Source organism: Humulus lupulus, chromosome X (genome assembly GCF_963169125.1).
Source record: "Humulus lupulus chromosome X, drHumLupu1.1, whole genome shotgun sequence".
NCBI lineage: Eukaryota > Viridiplantae > Streptophyta > Magnoliopsida > Rosales > Cannabaceae > Humulus > Humulus lupulus.
Genome location: NC_084802.1, coordinates 2,414,030 through 2,431,321, shown reverse-complemented (window position 1 = coordinate 2,431,321; position 17,292 = coordinate 2,414,030). Strand labels below are relative to the sequence as shown.

The 17,292-nt window shown below is 41.7% G+C and overlaps 1 protein-coding gene and 1 long non-coding RNA gene across 3 annotated transcripts; one reads left to right on the top strand and one right to left on the bottom strand.

Moving 5' to 3' along the window:
• Positions 1-1,107: 1,107 nt before the first annotated feature.
• Positions 1,108-2,477, bottom strand: LOC133804575 (uncharacterized). The gene is made up of 2 exons (XM_062242725.1): positions 2,289-2,477; positions 1,108-2,213 (listed from the first exon to the last, which is right to left on the bottom strand). Exons 1-2 carry the CDS (start codon positions 2,463-2,465, stop codon positions 1,629-1,631), a joined length of 762 nt encoding a protein of 253 aa, XP_062098709.1. The 5' UTR covers positions 2,466-2,477; the 3' UTR covers positions 1,108-1,628.
• A 13,067-nt stretch (positions 2,478-15,544) lies between these two features.
• On the top strand, positions 15,545-17,292 carry LOC133804661 (uncharacterized). 2 transcript variants are annotated; one of them, XR_009878568.1, is made up of 4 exons: positions 15,545-15,674; positions 15,790-15,865; positions 16,334-16,395; positions 17,114-17,292. It is a non-coding gene; the product is annotated as an uncharacterized LOC133804661 (long non-coding RNA). The 2 variants fall into 2 exon arrangements; XR_009878567.1 differs by having other exon boundaries at positions 15,575-15,709.

Here is a 17,292-nt window from a genome sequence, read left to right as displayed (position 1 = left end):
TTGATTGCGACTTATTTTCCAACTTTTGTAACAAGAACGGTATAATAAAGAGCTTTTCGTCAGTGGCTCACCCTCAGGCGAACGGTCAGGTCGAAGCCGTTAATAAAACTCTCAAGAGTTCCTTGAAGAAAAAGTTGGAAGAAGCAAAGGGACGATGGCCTGAGGAATTACCCCAAGTCCTTTGGGGATATAGAACTACAGCTCGGACATCAACTGGGCATACCCCGTTTTCTCTAGCATACGGCTGCGAGGCAATGTTGCCCATTGAGGTCGAAATTCCGACAATTCGAACTCATATTTACGACCAAAGTTCCAATCATATTCAGCTCGAAGAAACCCTAGACTTGATCGAAGAAAAAAGGGAAGAGGCTCAGCTGAAAAATGCTGCTTACCGGCAACGGACCACGAGATATTTCAATAAGAGGGTTCGAGACCGAAAGTTCGGAGTGGGAGACCTGATTTTGAGACGAGTATTCTTAGCAACCCGAGATCCAGCAGCAGGAGTACTCGGGCCAAACTGGGAAGGACCATACCAGATAGAATCAGTCATCCGCCCTGGCGTATACAAACTTGCGAGATTAGATGGGAGCCTCATACCACGAGCATGGAATGGCGAACACCTTAGACCATATTATCAATAGTGAAGGAAGTGTCGCCCGTAACCATGATTTTCTGTACTTAGTTTGTTTTTGAATTTCAAATAAAGGGTCTACTTTGTTTCACATGTAACTTATTTTTATTTTTGCAATCTCTCTTAATTTAATAACCTATGGTCACACTCATAGGATATTAAGGGGGGCAACATTGGTATACATACCTCCAGCTTTAAAAAAAAAAAAATAAAAAAAAAAAAAAATACAAAAAGTATTTGGATACAACCAAATACGCGAGCTTAGATAGTTCGGACTTAACTGAGTTATCAAAAACAAAAAAGTATTTGGATATAACCAAATACGCGAGTTTAGATAGTTCGGACTTAACCGAGCGAGCTTAGATAGTTCGGACTTAACCGAATTATAAAAAACATTAAGTATTTGGAAATAACCAAGTACGCGAGCTTAGATAGTTCGGACATTACCGAGCTACCAAAAACCAAAAACGTTTGGAATTAACCAGATGTGCAAGCATAACAGGTTTGGAACAAACCAGCCAAATTATCGATCAATGATGAATGGGAGCCTAAACCCGTCACAAAATATGTCGAGATCGAGGCTGGAACATCTTAAAATAGTTTCGAACTCATAACCTCGGAGCTAAGATACTAAGGATGAGGAAAAGTGACTAAAAAGATTAACCAAATCATTCATATTACATGCCATATAAGTACTTTTCAGTTCATGGTTACAGTAATGTCCGACCTTGATAAATAACGAGGTTGGAAACGGATAAATCGAATAAACTATGCATGAATGCATCGAATTTCGAGCCTAAATCCAAACTATGTTTGTATGCATAAATAAACATAACCGGTCCATCAATTATAAAAATATGCAAAATATTTCGAACCAAGAAATGTAAGTATATAAAAGAATAATAAAGGGAATTGTATCAGCCCCGTGGGCACAAGTTGAAATAATTACAGAAATAATGGGACGCAGCCCCGAAAACTGATCTCCCCGAGGTCAGATTCAAAGAAGAGGAGTCTCCTTGGCCTTCTCAGCATCAGTGGCACCGGACCCCTCAGGACGAATAGCATGACTATCCTCCTGAGCTCCCTCCGAAACGGTACTCGGAGTAGCTTTATCCTTCTCGAGCTGGTCAGCCTCTTCCTTCTCGAGCCGGGCATTCCATCGTTCGAGGAAGGACGCCTCGAGGGGACCCAAAAAACTGGTGTCCAGTTCTTCGTTATAGGCCCACATCCGGTACATGGCTGAATCGACCGCCGTTTCCTTCTTTTCTTTGAACTCGGCAGTAAGGCGGGTTTTGATATCCTCCATGAGGTCGAGGGTGACGGCCTTGTCTTCCTCGAGCTTCTTATTGGTCTCCCGAAGCTGGATGTTGTCTTTCTTCTGCTCCTCGAGTTCGTTTTTCAGCTTTTCGAGCTCCTTGGCCATTTCCTCACGCTCCTTAACCACTGCCTCGAGCTTAGTATTCACTGCCTTCAGGTCGTCATTCGCTTTAAGGTGGAGGTCCCTCTCCTCTTGGGCGAGGGTCCTGCTCGAATGGACCTCGTTGTTCAGCTCGTAATTAAGCTGGGCAGTGAAAGCAAGAGCCTGAAAAAAGGAAGAAACCATCATTAGCCTCGAGACAGCATGAATGTAAGCAAAGGGAATATATAGGATACTTACCGCGGCAGTGTGCTCGATACTCTTCTCGTACAGGACAGTGCGGTCCCGAGTGCCAGTTAGACACTGCCACTGAGGAGCCTCAAAATTGCCGTAGCTCTGGCCAATCCGGGACATTACATCCGAGATCAGCGTAGACCCGTGAGGACCGGCAGCATTATCCACCACATACGAATCCATATGGGTGGAAATAGTTAGCTTCTGAGCTCGGGAAGCAGAAGGTCTTTTGACGAGCTGGGTAGAAGGCATTTGACCCGCCACAGGAGGTTGGGATTCAACCACGGCAGCGATATCAGTCTGCGAGGCCGACGCCACCACAGAGACGACGGCCTGCGAGGGTGGTATCGTCCTGGGGACGTTAGTCTGGCCAGTCGACGCAGCAGCAGAGCTTGAAGCCGGCGGGGGAGGAGGAGGCGTTTTCCTAGATCTCTTGGAGCTTTTCCCAGGCTGACTGGTTGTCAGTCCCCTTGCCCTGGGGCGCTTGCTCCTCTTGGCACCCGCATTGTCGATGAGGGCGTCGAGGTCGGAGTCCATGTTGCCTGCACAAGTCATCACAGTGAGTCAGTGAAAGAAATACAAGTTACTCCAACACTATATAGAGTGGTGAAAGAAAAAACCTAACTGGAACTTTCCCCCGAGATCGAGCTTGGGGACCATGAAATTCCCCCGTCTTCAGAAGAGGCGGGGGGAGGGCCTTCCCTATAAGTTGGTGATAACCTCGAAAGGTCCCTATAGTCATTGGTCCCATACTGCACAGCTATCCCATTCCACATCTCTTCTGTGGTATACATAGTGTCGTATTTCCCGAGCCCACTATCAAACCTATGGACACAGTCATCTACCCAACTCCATATGTAGAAGTGATATCTATCCTGTGGGCACGAGACTAGTCTATTGGGCCTGTGTTTTAATAAAGTGGGAGACCACATTCGCGAAGTAGGAAGGGTTTTACCTCCATCGGAGTCCGAACCCGAGGCTTCATCATTTGCCTCGTTCCCTGACCGCGGACTTCTCGAGCGAATTGGGAGAGGTGCTTTCCTTTCCCTCCTCGGAGGAAGGATGCCTGTGGGCAAAGGCACTTCCTCCCAGCGTTCATATTTGTTACTGGACCAGTCAGAGGTCGACTGGCTCTGTCCCAACAAGCCACAAGCTCGAAGCTTGTCCTCATGTAGCAGAAATGAGAGAGACCTCCTGCCATAAGGGAGTCGGAGCAGGCTCTCTCTGTGCTCCTTCATTGTCTCGTCAGGGGTGGGACGCTGAAAGTTAGCTGAAAGGCGAGATACACTTCAACTAAACATGGATTCAAGGGCTAAAAATTCGAGCTCAAAAGTAGAAAGTAACAGGAATACTTACGAATTCGCCTAAACGAACGATGTCGAGACGGGAATAGACCGTCTGTCCAGAAAAAAGCCTTCTTGAAGTCAGGAGGATGGTTTGGAAGATCTTCAAAGATTTTTGTCTCTTTGGGGTAGCTCGAAAGATAGTAGAAACCATCTCCTCCCCGAGCTCGGGAGGGATTACTCTTCAAGCAAAAGAGATATAAAATCTCTTGGGGTGAAGGACCTGTCCACCCTTGCTCGTGAAACAAGGACCTCAGGGCAGACAGCACCCTGTATGAATTGGTGTTGAGTTGGAATGGAGCCAACCCAACGAAATCGATAAAGTCCCTGAAAAAGGACTTCAGGGGCAGCAAAGCTCCTGCCTTTAGGTGTTCCTGGCTCCAGGCCGCGTATTTCACACTGGAGTCGCGACCCCCAGGAGCGAAGCAGCTCCGTTCATGCCTTGTCGGAGCTCGACACTTCAGTGTGTCTAGCGAGCTAAGGCCATGAATGGCCAGGATGTCAGTTATCTGGTCGGAGGTGGTAACCGAGCTCTGGTAGAATTCGGCTTCAAACATCTCCCTCCTAGGCTGCGAAGATGAAGGCTCCGCCATTAAGGAAAACTGAAGTTCCCCCGGATGGTATGCTACCGTGACTTTTAACGCGGGGTCGAGGGGAACTAGCCTAGGTCCGGGGTTCGGCTCCGGATAGATGGCTTCCCGAAGGACCCTTCTCTTCTTTTCGATGACCTCGTCAATCTGGCGGCGATAGTGGGCTCGGATGTCTTCTTGCTCGCGTGCGATCTCGTACTCTTTAATCTGACGCTGGTTCCGAACAAAGACCGATTCCGGGCTCGGAGATTTGGGCTCGTAAGGGATTGCTCGTAATGACCCCCACCGTCTTTCCAGATTCTGTGACATCTAACGAGAAAGAAAAAATGGTGAGGGCCATGCATGCAAGGATCACGAACTCGATAAGATAAGCTCAGATAACTAAGGGCAAGAAACTAAATATTAAGACCCTCACTAAAGAGTCAGAGCGCGTGTTCCACAGGGAAGAAAAAGAACGTGGATGATTTTTTGAAAATCCCGAAGTTCAAGGGAAAGAAAGGTGGCGGTTAGCCAGGAAAGGGCTTTTTCGGGTTTCGTGTAATTATCAAGAATAAGGGTTTTTACCCGAAAACTTGGTGTACAAGAAACATAGCCTAAAATCTTCAAAACCCAGAAAGTTGAAACCACATTCAAACGATTGAATCTGAATATAAACCAGAGACGAACTTCCAGAGTGAAAATCCAGAAAGCCTAAAAACCTATCGGTTCAAACCCTCCTATCGCATCATGCTAATAACGTAAACTAACATACACAGCAAGCACAATATAAAAGGAACAACAAAAATGGCGTACTTACACAGTAATGGGGAGTGCAGCGAAATCGTCGAGTGGAGAAGAGGTTGCAGGAAAGAACTCACTGAGTCGTACAAACCAGGATTCTTTTGTTTCTTCGGCCTGGAAAACATGCAATGAGCATAAACTGTGGTAAGAGGTTTAGGGAGTGTTTCTTTTTTCTGGTCTGTGATGAGAAAATGTGAAGAAGACGAAGAGGGAGTCTTGCATAAATAGGTGGGAAAACTGAATTAATCAGGAACGTTGATTGAAATCCTCAACAGATCGAATGGAGGGGAGTCGATGATAAGATAGCGCCGAAAAGCTGTCAGACGAACGATCGTGGGCGTGTTCCCAAGGTACTAAAGTACCTAAAGTGAGCAATACCCATCTGGCACGTGTCCGTTTTTAAGAGTGTGACGGTATGGTTCCCGAAAAGAGTAGTTCAAAAGTTTTCTTCTCTTAGGATTCGAACAAATACTTTTGAGGGGGCAAAATGTTATACCCAGATTTCGAGCCGTAGCAAATATGACCTCGAAAGCTGAGTTCGCATTAAATGGTCTCGTGAGGGTTAAGGGTATGCTCTACGATTGTAAATCGAAGCCTGCAAAGTATGGTACAGACCTCGAATATGGTGACCTCGAAATGATCTCGATCTCGAAGGATAGCTCTGTGAGCCCCTCATCTTCAGAAGCAACTTCGGAGCAGGGATCTCGAGCTCGATATGCCATCTCGAAAGAAATGTCAGCTCGGGAAGTGTCAGCGGCTCGCACAATGACGTGAAGCCTTGGAGATACGCAATGACTACCTTGAATATCTACAAGTGTTGTAGATATGGGATATGATCCTCATTTATTGATGTAAATCCCCAAAAATCGTGGGATATTATTTAGTCAGTTATGCGTTTCCTGATCTTTGGGGAACGTTTCCTTCTATATCTGATTATTGGCATTTAAGGCTATTTATTTTTATTCACAAAAGAGTAACTACCCAAAATATGTGGGATAGTATTCTGCATCATTCTCTATAAATAGAGAAGTGATGCACCATTGTAAAGGACCGATTTTCTGATTCTTGAGAGAAAACTCTGGAGAATTCATGCTAAAGGATTGTTCAGAGATAATCTTGAGATTAATAACAGAGACTCGTGGACTAGGCAGATTTAACTGCTGAACCACGTAAAAACCGCGTGTCTGACTCGTTTGTTTGTTTTAGCCATTGTCTTTAATTGTTTACGTGCTCTCTTCTTTTATCTGTTGGCGAAAAACGGCGTCAACAGAATATGATACATTTGAATAAAAATTAAATATACAAAGAATAAAGCACAGAGTTATTACATTGCCAACTTGTCATAACCATATATTAATAAATGTGTTTGGTATAATATTAGACTAGGCTATGTTCCAGTTAGCTATTTTTAAAATTAAAAAAAAAAATTAGGAGTGTTTGGATGAAAAATAAAAAGTATTTTTTTTTAATTTAAAATGTCTTTTTTGAAAATCTAGGATTTTTAGCTATTTTTTAAAAAAAAAACTTTTTTGAGAAGTTACATTTTTATTTATAAATATTTTTTATTGATATTTAAACATTTTTTTTTTTAAAATCATTAAAAAAATAATTATCCCAACATAAAAAATAAATCAAAATTTATATTTATCTTATGTATTTAGTTAGAGCAGCCCAATACAGGCTATAAAATGTTTTATTCTTCAAATTTTGAAGAAGCCAACAAAATATCATCACTCCAAATTCCAATGGAGTGACCATGTCGGTCGTGAGAAAGTACTCCTGGTAGTACCTGTAACGCCCCAAACTCCATGGATCGTTACGGTGTGCCTTGTAAACAGTGCTAAACTCGCTAACCGAGTCATTTGGCCAAAATCGTGAACTAAGTATGGTTAGCGGTTTAGGGATTAAACATTTTGGTTAAGAGGTAACGTTTCACTAGAACGTTTAATATATACATTGGGATCCCGGAAATAAAGTTTCAGAGTTTATTACAGAAAATATTTACAACCGGCCGTTCTAAGCGGCAAAACAGGGTTCAACCCTAGTTCCACTTTAAACCTCGGCCGTGGCGGACGAGCAGCTGCATATGTACACGTCATCACCTAAGCTCTCCAACTCAAGGATGGTCCAGTTTCCTCTTGCCTTTACCTGCACCACGTAGCACCCGTGAGTCGAAGCCCAGCAAGAAAACACAATATAACATGATATAATATCAACTATAACCATAGTAACCATTTGGAACCAATGATCCATCCAGATAGGTGACAGTAGCCAAAAGTCACAATAATGAGCATCGCTCCCTCTAGCCACGTGACGATAGGGTCACCATGGCTCAACTGATAAGTGTTCCCTTCATAAGATTGGTTAGGATAGGTGCATGGTGATTAGTCACCAACATAACCTTCCTCACGACTCTAGAGTCGAAACTATGGACAACGTCCCTTAGCCATGTGACAAACAGTCACCGGGGTTCTATACCTTGGCTATAGTCATCTGGTTGTAAACCAGGCAAGCGCTTATAGTTCTCATTGACCTTCCGGTCGGTCTAGCATTAATACCCCATATGAGTCATTCAATGCTGACCTTGATTAGATCCAATCTTTAATCGGCCCGGCGCTCACAACGCACTGCCATTTCTGACCCTTGGGTCTGTAAAACACGACCAGTGCTCAGCCCGTGGTGAACTCAACTAATAATTTACAGCTTCACAGACGAATCTGACACCATTGTCGATTCTGACTAATATAAGTCAGCGCCATACACAGGTAAGTCATGCCACTACACATATATCACATGTCCAATATCCACAAACAAGGTATTTAGCATGCTTACTAACAGATACCAGTACAATTAGGACTATGCACAACCACAGAGACTCAAGCTTTGAACAATATCATACCCAGTATACAAAGCATGTCCTAATCACATGTTTCTCATGCATCACACGCATCATACTTAACAATCCAACATGCATCAATAGCAGCCATGCATGTCACATTTAACAGTCAACCAACATGCATCAAGAATAGCCATGCATGTCATACTCAATAATCAACCATCATGCATCCATGATAGCCATGCATGTCACATATACACAGGGTGCAGTTTTCTTACCTTCGGTTCGAGTGAGAGTTAGAGTAAGAACGACCCCTGAGAACGATCGATCCTTAATCCTTTAACGATCACCTAGTCATAACCAAAACAATCTCCAATTAATGAAAATTACCAAAGATAGGGTCTTAACCTAAACCCCACTCTCGGGACCTCAAAACACGCCCACACAGTGAGTAGATTCGATCCCAGGCCTTAAAGATTGAAACCCCAAGTCAAAAACCCTTAAAAACACCCAAAACAGGGTTCTGAAGGAACAGGGTAGCGCTACAGCGCTGCCCTTCTAGCGCCCCAGCGCTCAAGGCAGAACCACAAACCGCCCAGCCACCCTGCAGGTGGCGCTGTAGCGCCCTATACTGGGCGCTGTAGCACTACCTTCAGCCAGCCCACTCCCAGTTTTTTTCCTCTTCGATTCTACCATTTCTAACCCAATCCAAAAGCTTCCAAACATCAAATTAACTCCCAAATGAACCCAAATACCATCTCCCCATGTCCTAGGGACCACATCCCCAAGAACCCTAGCCAAAACTCCAAACAATTCCCAAGTTTCCAACCCAAAAACCAGCTGAAACTTAGCTTAGAAAACAGAGCAAAACCAAGAGTTCTAGTGGCTAAAAACTCACCTTAATCTCAGCAACACACCCTCCTCAATGATGGAGCACAACCCTGGCTTAGCTAAGCTTGGTTCCTTGGCTCGATTCCTCAAACTGAGCTCGAAAATCCAAAGAGAAAAGAGGAAGAAAACCTATCGGGAGTGAAGGAGGAGAGGCTCTGTTTTTGTTACTCTTCAACAGCCTCAATGGCTGATATATATCTCTTAAGGTAAAAAGACCTAAATACCCTTAGGTCTAAAATAAAACCTTAATAGCCACCAAGGGCAAAACCGTCCTTTCGCACCTATTTCATTAATCACATTTAACACCCTCCAATTACCTCTATTCTCAATATTCCCAAATACCAATAACTCACATCCCATTACCCTTTAATTCCCGGTAATGCTCTAATCATTAAATTCACCCCGAGCCCCGAACTTATACCCGTTATGACTAGACCGAACTCTCGCATCTCATGATCGTCTCATGTCGACTAGCTTAAACCAATCCACCTTATAATGTTGCTATATTAATTAATCACAACCATGCACCCAAAATATACAATTACGCCCACAGTGGCCAAATTACCAAAATACCCTCACAATAATAAATTCTCCCATATGCATGCATCCACCATCATATAATAATATAATTCGCGTAAGCATGCATATAATCATTAAATACTATAATAAATCAATTATGGCCCTCCCGGCCTCCTAATCAAGGTCCTAAACCTTATTAGGAGATTTGGGGCATTACAGTACCTCCCCACATTCGATATATGGGTGGTGTCAGTCAGGAAGGTGCGCCCAATTTCCTGATGACAGAAATGAAAAAACTCCGTACCTTTTTGGTTGGGGTTAGACTTGAGGTCAAACAAGTAGTTAACCTCTTGAAGAGTTGGCACGTGCCATTTTTTGTGGCTGTAAAGGATATAGAGTGCAGCGAGCATGTAACGCCCTGGATAGCCAAGACTATTACACTGTGTGTTTATAAAGTGCTAGACTTGCTAATCAAGTCGTTTAATTAAAAACGTGATATTGAAACTATAAAGGAACTAGGGTTAAAATGTTTTGGTCTCAAAAGTCACATTTTTCATAAAGAGACGTTTCCTATTTACATGGGATCCCAAAAATATTAAGATTAAAGACTGTTTACAAAAGACGTAAGGTTTAAATACAATATCAAGTCATATTAAGGCAAAACAGACAGTTAGGCAATCCCTGTCCTGATCCACTCCTCGACCATGGCGATCGAACAGCTCGCTATGTACATTCAACCCCGCAGCTCTCCATCTCAGGATTGGTCCAACTTGTCTTTGCCTTTACCTGCACCACGTACCCATGAGCCAAGGCCCAACAAGAAAACACAACAACAGTGCATAAACAATCAACATACAGTCCAATATTTCATGACACATAAGCATGTCCTCCATATAGATATTCACAGTAATCAAGTATTCAATATACTAAACATATCATTCCATATCAATCAACCATTTACAATGATACCCAAAGGTAATGCCCTAAGGCCGCACCCTCTGTGTATCCCACTGACTCCGGCCCGCTTAAACTGAGCTCAGTGTATGTTAAGCTGTCCTCGGCTACCAGTGGCCAAGCAGCGCCCTGTGCGCAAATATTGTATACGGCACCCTTAGGCCGCTATCACATGTCCCATGGCGTAATACCATCATTGACATTATACAAGTGTAACTCCCTACTCCCTTAGAGCCGTTACTAATTGGGTTTAAAAACGTGCATTTAACTCGCTAACCGAGGTTTTAGGTCAAACAGTGTAATTAAGCCATATACAGAATTTAAACTTTAGAAATAATTTCATTTCATTGAAAATCATAAAAATTTAACACTTGGGATCCCAAAATACAGTTTAGAAATATTTAAAACATATAAACTGAACCAAGTCGACTAAACGACAAAATCTAGGTTAATTTACAAACATCTCCCAAAATCCACTAGCTGTGGCAGCTAGGCAGGCCAAACATGTACACACCGCTTCAAGCCTGCTACACTCATGGTTGGCTGGCTTTCTCCTTGCCCTTACCTGCACCACAGAGCATCTGTGAGCCGAAGCCCAGCAAGAAAACCCACAAACAGATAACATATGCAAAACATACACCAAATACATAAACTGGCCATAAATAGGCTAAACACATACGGCCAAGCTGTCCCAGGCGCTTTACCAGGCCCTGGGTTCGCGGTCTACACCGTGAGGATATCCCAGGTATACTTTAGGGACTCGCCCTGGCAACTTGCACTCTATGTGCTCAACGCTGCTCCCGGCTCCATGCCGTACTCGGCCTTGCACTCAACGTGCCTAACGCCGTTCCCGGCCCCTGTCGACCTCGGCCTACACCGTTCCCGGCTCTTGCCGATCATTCACATAATAGCATACATAGCATAACAAGCAAGTATAGAATTCTAACATATTCAGTTAAAGGGCTACGCCACGCAGTTCAAACACAATGGGCTCAGCCCTGCATACCAGTCCTATTCAAACAAGGGGCTTAGCCCTGCATACAAGCTCTATGGGAGCAAGAGTTTTTTTACCTGAGTCCCGAGCTTTCCGAGCACCGATGCCCCGAGCACAGTCCTCTAACTTGAGCCTCGCCGAAACCCTAGTCACAATACATTAACAATATCCATCCATCAAATTCTAATCCAATAAATAACTTCGAGCCATAACCCTCAAGAGCCGCGGCTAGCCTCAAGACAGAGGCTAGCACACCTCTGCAACACACACGGGCCGCGACGCGCACCAAGCGCCGCGGCGCGCATGAACTCCTCGGCCACGCGCGCACACGAGCCGCGGCCCTCACCTCCAAACCCATAATTTCCATCTTCTTCCCTGCATTTTCCTCAAGCTAACTCACACAAAACTTATCTAACAAACCCAAATAATTACCACACACATTCCTGCTCAGTAGTCACATCAAAACCCCATTGAATCCTACTCCAAAGCTCAACTAAAACACTTAAAGCAGATCAAACTCAACCAACATGCAACTCTTACAAACTAGCAGCAAATTTAAGCATAATCCTATAATTAAAGCTTACCCCTTGCTGAATTCAATCCCTAAAGTTGATCCTCAATCCCCAAGCTCCAACCTCCTAAGTTTCCTCAGCCCAATTCCTTGCTTAAGCTAGCTTACACCAAAATTTCCTTGTGTTGTTTCTTAGAGAATGAAGGAGAGATAGATAGGAATGGTGATAAGTTATCCTTAGTTCAGAAGAAAGGTATAAGTCGGTTTCCCAAAGCTTCTAATTAATTCCTCTTTTTGTTTTATTAAGCTTAAGTCTATATGGTTACCCCAAGGCTCGGGGTACCAAAACATCCCCAAGGGCAAAATGGTAAATTTCTCCAATATTCCCACCTATACATTCTATCCTCAAATATATCCCCAAATATTAATTTTCATGTCCCAATATTCCCATAACACACCTAGTACCCAAATTACCCATCGACTCGCCCCGAGTCAGAATCTCAACCCCGTTGTGACTATCCGGCTAACCGCTCCCCAGGACTGTTTCGGATCGTGCTGCACAGACATATCACATATATATCACATTTATACCCCTAATATCCAGACGGGGTCCACATGCACATTTAACTCAACTAAGCATGCATCATTATCATAAATTCACATATAAGCATATTGAATCATTTATTGCCCTCCAGGCACACTAATTAAGGCCCTAAGCCCGATTAGCAAATTCGGGTCATTACAACAAGTATTGGGAGCTCTTAGTCCCATCACAAACATATAACCGGGTGCAGTTTTCTTACCTTTCGATTTGCTAGCTTTGATCACTTGACTCCCTGAGCACGATCCCTCTCGAGCCCTAGCGCTCACCTAATCAAAACCATAGGTCAAAGTCATCACCAAACCTCAAGTCCAAAACCTAGCCTCGGGATCAATCCCGAGCCCCCGGGAAGTCCTAGTTCCACCAAACAAGGTGGTGGAACCAAACCCCGAACCCTTGGTAAAAAACCCTTGCAAATAACCCTAAAATCCCTTTTTGGAAGCAGGGTAGCGCTACATCGCTCTAAAGAGGGCGCTACAAGCAGAACCAAAATCCCCCAGAAAGCATGGCCTAGCGCTACAGCGCCCAAAGGCTAGCGCTGTAGCACTAGTCACAGATAGCCAATACCTCATTTTCCATTCCTGCGATTTTCCTGAGCCAAACTCAACCAAAACTTCCCCAAACCTTCGCCAAACTTAAAAACAAGCTTATTAACACACTCCACTCATCCCAAGCACCCCAAATACTCAAAACCCAATCACATGCATCCCTAATCCCAAAATTCACCATAGCCACTTCTAGACTTCAAAACTCAGCAGAAACTAGTCAAAACATTAAAGTTAAAGCTCAGAACTTCATACCTTTAATGGGATTTCGATTTCAAGACAACCTTTACACCTCCTTAGATTGCTCTTCCTCAACCTTTTGCATGAATTCCCTAAAGTTCCCATCAAATTCAACTTAAACACCATAGCTCAAAAACCAAAACCAGAAACTGAAGAAACTACAAGGTCTTACCTCAAGTGATGGTGTGTTCTTGCTAAACCCCTGCCAATTCCTCAAGCCTAACTCAGAAACCTTATGGCTCAGCTGACCTAGCTCTCCTCTTAATTTTTCTCTAAGAAGACTAAAAGAAATGGTGAAGGAAACATAAATTGACCCTTGGAAAATGCCCTATTTTTCTCCCTTTCTTTTTCTTCCCTTTTCCTTCTTTCCTCAGCCTTCTACCCTTTTCTACAATTCCCACTAAGTATAAAGCCTCAGAATACTTATCCCCTGCAAGCCAAATGACTATTATGCCCTCCCTTTTAATTCTAACCCTTTAATCCACTTAGGGGCATTTTAGTCATTTTACCCAATTCCCGCTAATTCCTCGAGTGTCTCTAATATTTTCTGCTTACCTCCCGATACCCAATTAATCACCAATAATATTCCTCGATGTCAAAATAAACTCCACTATACTCACTAAATTCCCATTTATATCCCCAGGCTCACCCCGAGCCGGGTATAAATCTCTGCCATGACTTTTCCGCTAATCAGCTCACTAGGATCGTCTCGAGTCACAGATCACAGATATATCCACATAATAATGTGGTCTCAACAATTATCACACATATTTACAATTATGCCCGCAACGGGCCAAAATTACGATTATGCCCTTCTAACCTAATCAGGGCCTACATGCATACTAATACACATAGTCATGCATCTCGAATATTCAAATAGTCATATAACATGCTTTAAATCATAATCATGCATTTTACTCATTAAAGTCACACATAATTCCCATTATGCCCTCCAAGCACACTAATCAAGGCCCTTAAGCCTTATTAGCAAATTTGGGTCGTTATAGAACATCTATACCCATTAGGAGTTATTTGAAAAGGGGCGACTCCGAAATAGTTTGCCAACCCTTGGAAAAATGAATGAAGAGGCAAGGTAGCCCCTGCTTCAATATGGTATCTTTACCAAGCGCTGAAGGCGCCTCCGGGCAAGTTCGCCCGTTGGTCGTGGTTGGGTCGGACTAAGGTCATGTAGCACCCACATTATTTTGATATAATATAGCCAATAATCACATGATTCCATTGCATTACATATCATACAATATGTATAATTTGAGCATATGCATATTCTTATAAGTGTTTTCATGTATAAGTATTAGGGCTGAGCATTGGGCGGGTTGGTCGGGTTACAAGGCATTTTTACCCGTCCAATGTCATAATCAGGTTAGCAAAAGTGACCCTTAACTTGCCCAATTAGGAAAAAAAAAATTTTAACCCGTCCAATAATTTGGGCGGGTTGGTCGGGTTAACCCGCCCAAACCGAAATGGTATTTTTTTTTGGCGGGTTGGGCGGGTCAACTCGCCCAAACAAAAGTGGTATTTTTTTTTTTAACATTTTTGTAATTTTTTTCTTTTAAATACTAGTACTAATAGTGTGAAGTTTATATTTTTAAGCTTAAAACAATATTTTAAATTTATAGTAAAAAAATTAAAACAAAACTTAATTAATTTATATATTTATTTGAATATATTAAAAATAATAAATTATTAATTGGGCGGGTTGGGTTATATTGGGTGGGTTGATAATTATTTTCAACCCGCCCAATGTAACAATTGGGCGGTTTAAATTTTGGTCGGTTTATTCGGGTTACATTTTTTGACGGTTGGTTTGGGCGGTTTATTCGGGTTGTAAATTTTTTTGCACAACCCTAATAAGTATAAAAGTTGTTTATGTGATGTCTATATGTATGCTCAATATTATTAACCTTGTGGCATTTGAGTTGTTTTTTATGGGTGTTTGATGTGCTCAAGATATAAGAAATTATGAAAAATATGGACAAGGGATGGAATTAAGTGATGAAAGTGAGATATAGAAGGCAAAATAGGTTAAGTAGTGAAAAATAGTACAATGTCGATTACTAGTATTTCGGTGTAAAATTGAGTATTTATGTATTTACCAAATGTAATCGAGGTATGATTAAGGTCTCATTGATGATATAAAAATGGTTTTAGAACCATTAGATCAATTCTTGATGGGAGGTATACATAATCAGTGGTATTGATGTAAAGTCAAAACGAGCTTAGCATAAGTGCGCTACGCTCGATCGGGTAAGCATAACTATTGGGTATGAAGTCATATGAACCTAAGGTTTGGTGTGAGTGTTTTACACATAAGGATAATAGGGCTAGCAGATGATTAAGTCGAAATTATTGAAGTGATAAGGTTTTCATAAGTCAAAAAGTGAAATGATGAGATGAAAGGTGTCAAATTTTGATACAATAAGGCTAAATCATTGAAAATAAAGAATTTTCATCAACCTTATCACTTTGCACGACCATTGCTCTGAAAAACAGAGAGAAAAGAAAACCAAAAACCATTTATTGGCTGGTTTGAAGAAATTCTAAGGAGATCCAAGTGAAATCAAAGCCAAGTAAGTGAATTAAGCTTAGTTTTGGTCTTTTTATGGTAAGTTCTTGTACTTGGAAGTTAAACCATGTTTTTGAATTTTGCTGAGAGCTTATATATGGTGTTTTATTCTTTTTAAGATATTTCTTGGTGGTTTCCAAGTGGTTTGAGGTTTAGAAAAGCTTGAAGAGATTGTTTTCGCCGAAAAGTTGCTCGGTAAGTGAAATTTTGTGTTTTATGAGGTTTTTGGGGTTCTTGGAGTACAAGCTGATTTTTGGTTATTTTATTGAGTTTATAAGAGGGTAGATATGTTTATAAATGTTTGAATAGACGTGGAGACTCATTTAATTTGGGTGATGATCTAGGAAATTAGAATTTGATCAAAATCGGTATATGATAACTTTATGATGAATTATGTTGGTATTTGGGATATATGGTTATGGCAGGTTATTTGATGTTGATTATTGGATGATTTTGATATTTGAGGATAGCTAAAATTAAGGGGAAACTCTGTCAAAATTTCTCTAAGTGTTTAAGATAAATCTAACGCTCGATCTAGGTGGTTTAAGGCATTTTAGACATGATTTGGATATGAAAGTTGATATGATGTTTTATAGGTATTTTTAAATGATAGTTCAATGTCTTACTGCCTTCATTGTGATGAGAAATCCATGCCATTGTCAGGATAAGCATATCAACACCTAAGACACCACTTGTTACACGGTGAATTATATTTTGGACAGAAGGTAAGTAAAGTACTCAACTGCAACACAAGAATTATGTGTTATGTGAAAGTATGCATTGTATGAATATTTTGTGAATAAGTGGTATTAACATACATTGACACTTCATCATAAATTTGTAAGCATGGCATAATAGTGATATGGTAAATTATTATATGATATAAGACCAAGCATAATATTATGATGATCAATTATATGATGCCTTTGCAAGTTTTGTGCAACATAAAAGAAAGTTGTAATAAGAAGTTTAAGTTCAGTGCCACTGTTTTGAAAAGGCAAATGAAAGTGTTAATAAGTGTAAACGGAGGCCTATAGTAGGCTTATAGTGGCTGCCCAATTATTTGGACTAGGTTTTAGTGAACCAATTATATTGTTTGCCATGTTTACGTTTTTATTTCTCCTCCATATGAGTTATTGTTATATGTATTGACACCACAATGTGTGGCCGCCTTAACTCTTGAGCCCGACGGGGCAACGATGGAATAAGGTTTTTAATGTGCCCTACTGTGGTGATGGCTAGCCGGAGGAGAACCCATGGGATTTTGTATTATATGTGCAACAAGCCCTGCAAGCATTGACCAATTCAAACAGTGTGCACAATATTAAGGGGCCCAAAATTTAAAAAGAAGTTGTGTATGTCCATTGATATTGGGTAATCATTAGCATTGCATGCATTATTTTGCTTACTGAGCTTTAGGCTCACAGTTGTCTTGTGTTGCAGGTAGAGAAAGAAATGTGTGAATGACATGAGGAGAACTGAAGCATGGTCCTGACCCTGATTTGTACATATGAACATATCGACCTTTTGTGGGTTATTTCAGTTATTAGTGAGATGTTTGTAATAAAGTGTGAAGTTATGTTTAGAAAATAAATTGGGTTATTTAATACTTATGTATAATA

Excerpts from the sequence above, each read along its gene's own strand:
- LOC133804575 (XM_062242725.1), bottom strand. The coding sequence starts at position 2,465 with ATGGATTCGTATGTGGTGGATAATGCTGCCGGTCCTCACGGGTCTACG. Across the intron at positions 2,214-2,288 it reads GTATCGAGCACACTGCCGCG|GCTCTTGCTTTCACTGCCCA; the intron begins GTAAGTATCCTA and ends TCCTTTTTTCAG.